The 2,353-nt window shown below is 36.3% G+C and overlaps 1 protein-coding gene across 1 annotated transcript in view; it reads left to right on the plus strand.

The window, feature by feature from the left end:
* The window catches only part of BUB1B (BUB1 mitotic checkpoint serine/threonine kinase B), a 75,201-nt gene that overhangs the window by 60,231 nt on the left and 12,617 nt on the right, over positions 1 to 2,353 (plus strand). The window contains exons 14-16 of the mRNA XM_023514253.1: positions 1,558 to 1,691; positions 1,988 to 2,128; positions 2,282 to 2,286. Coding sequence (XP_023370021.1) covers positions 1,558 to 1,691; positions 1,988 to 2,128; positions 2,282 to 2,286 — 280 coding nt within the window. The remainder of the gene's footprint in view (positions 1 to 1,557; positions 1,692 to 1,987; positions 2,129 to 2,281; positions 2,287 to 2,353) is intronic.

Raw genomic sequence — 2,353 nt, forward strand, 5'->3', positions numbered from 1 at the left:
GGGCTGGGGATTCGAACCTGCCACCTTAGGTGTACGTGGCTGGCGCCTTAGCCGGTTGAGCTATAGGCGCCGAGCCCCAGATTGTGCTCTTATTCTTTGTGTGCTGCCAGTTACAATAAATAATTACCAAGCTTTTTCTATTTGCCAGGTTCTATTCTAAGGGCTTTATAGGAGAGTAAGGCTGCCTCAGATAAGGTGTTAATGGGATTTAGTGATTCATTTGGATATGAGGCTTAAAAGAAGTGAACTTTGATGGTTACGAGACAAAGAAGTCCTGGAGATTATGGAAACGTCAAGGAAACTTGTCAAAGTATAGATGGTTGGAGAAAAGGAGGCTTTTCATTTTCCTATAATACGTAATATCGAGTTTAAAGTAATGGTAGATCTCAGCGTGGCTCAGCATAGCTCTAACAAAAATAAGTAAAATAATGGTAGAATAGCTGATACTAATTTCAGATATGCAACTAAAGATTATTATTATTATTTTCTTTTTGTAGAGACAGAGTCTCACTTTATGGCCCTTGGTAGAGTGCTGTGGCCTCACACAGCTCACAGCAACCTCTAGTTCCTGGGCTTAGGCGATTCTCTTGCCTCAGCCTCCCAAATAGCTGGGACCACAGCTGCCTGCCACAATGCCCAGCTATGTTTTTGTTGCAGTTTGGCTGGGGCTGGGTTTGAACTCACCACCCTCTGTATATGGGGCCGGCACCCTACTCACTGAGCCACAGGCGCCACCTGCAACTAAAGATTATTAAAGTATTCTTTGATAGAGAGGTAGAAATGAATTAGGGAATAGGTATGAGAGAATGAGGGCCTTCTTTCAAAGTCAGCTAATTTAAACAAACTAATTCCAGTTTTAGGACTATTCTTTAATTTGCCAATTTGTGTTTTTAAAACATTTTAGAACTTTTTCTTAACAAACTTTTAATTACATTTAATTAAATGTAATTAAATGTTGTATATATTCATGTTGCATGATTTGAGTTTCCCTCTTATCAAAGAGTAAAAAGTCTAGAAAAGTGGCTGGGCGTGGTGGCTCATGCTTGGAGGCCAAGGTGGGTGGATTGCTTGAACTCATAAGTTCAAGAGCAAGAGTGAGACCCCATCTCTACTAAAAATGAAAAAAAAAAAAAAACTGAGGCAAGAGGATTGCTCAAGTCCAAGAATTTGAGATTGCTGTTAGCTATGACACCATGTCACTCTACCAAGGGTGACAAAATGAGACTGTCTCAAAAAGAAAAAGTCTAGAAAAGCGATGAAGAAGAAGAAAGTTAGTGTTAGTATTTCTCAAGAGTATAGAAAAGATGTAGAATAGGCATTTAGTATTGCTTGTCAACCAAAATAGAGGACGTTATCTATATTATGATTTGGGAAAATAATGGACTTTCCAAATGAGACAAGCAAATAAAGTCAAAAAAAATTATAAATTATTTAAAACTAAATTTTATTTTAAAATATAAGTCCAACATAAAATTTAAAAATTTACAAATTAAATTTATAAAATTGACATCAGTTGACATATTTCTATGAGAACTGACTCATTTGTGGTTCTTTTAGCCCAATCATTGAAGATAGTCATGAAGCCACACACTCCTCTGGCTTCTCTGGATCTTCTGCCTCAGTTTCGAGCACCTCCTCCATCAAATGTCTTCAAATTCCTGAGAAACTGGAGCTTACTAGTGAAACCGCAGGTAAGGTCATACATCTTGCTCATTGTGAGCAAACATCTATATGTCTAGTGAATACTTAGCAAACTAAGCTGTATGTTTTTCTTCCTTAGAGAAGTTGCTTTAAATTGTATTATGTTCAGAACAAATTAGTACTAACTAATTATAGTTACGTAAAGACCTGAGACAGATGGATATAGTTAGATTAACAGTGTTGACTGTGTAAACTTGCTTTTGTCCAGCAATCTGTTACAATATCCATTTTAAGCATTAGGTTTTTTTAAGTAAATTTTTTTTTAAACTTTCACTCTCCTACCTAGAAAACCCCACTCAGTCGCCCTGGTGTTTGCAGTATCGCAGACAACTGCTAAAATCCCTACCAGAGTTAATCACCTCTGCAGAGTTTTCTGTAGAAGATAGACCAATGCCTAAGTTGGAAATAGAGAAGGAAATTGAATTAGGTAAGTATCACTAAATGCATGTCCTTTTGTATGTAACAGTATACAAATAAGTCATTATTTGTACTTGAGATTGATGCTTGAGCACCATAAATACTCCTAGGTTGTAAGAAATAGCATTATAAATGTTGACATATTAATAACTTTATGTCCCAGTAACAGTAGGAATTATGTCTTCTCCTCTTTCATTTTTTTTTTTTTTTTTTTTTTTTGAGACAAAGCCTCAAG

This window comes from Otolemur garnettii, unplaced genomic scaffold (assembly GCF_000181295.1).
Source record: "Otolemur garnettii isolate 467f Iridium unplaced genomic scaffold, OtoGar3 scaffold00050, whole genome shotgun sequence".
NCBI classification, from domain to species: domain Eukaryota; kingdom Metazoa; phylum Chordata; class Mammalia; order Primates; family Galagidae; genus Otolemur; species Otolemur garnettii.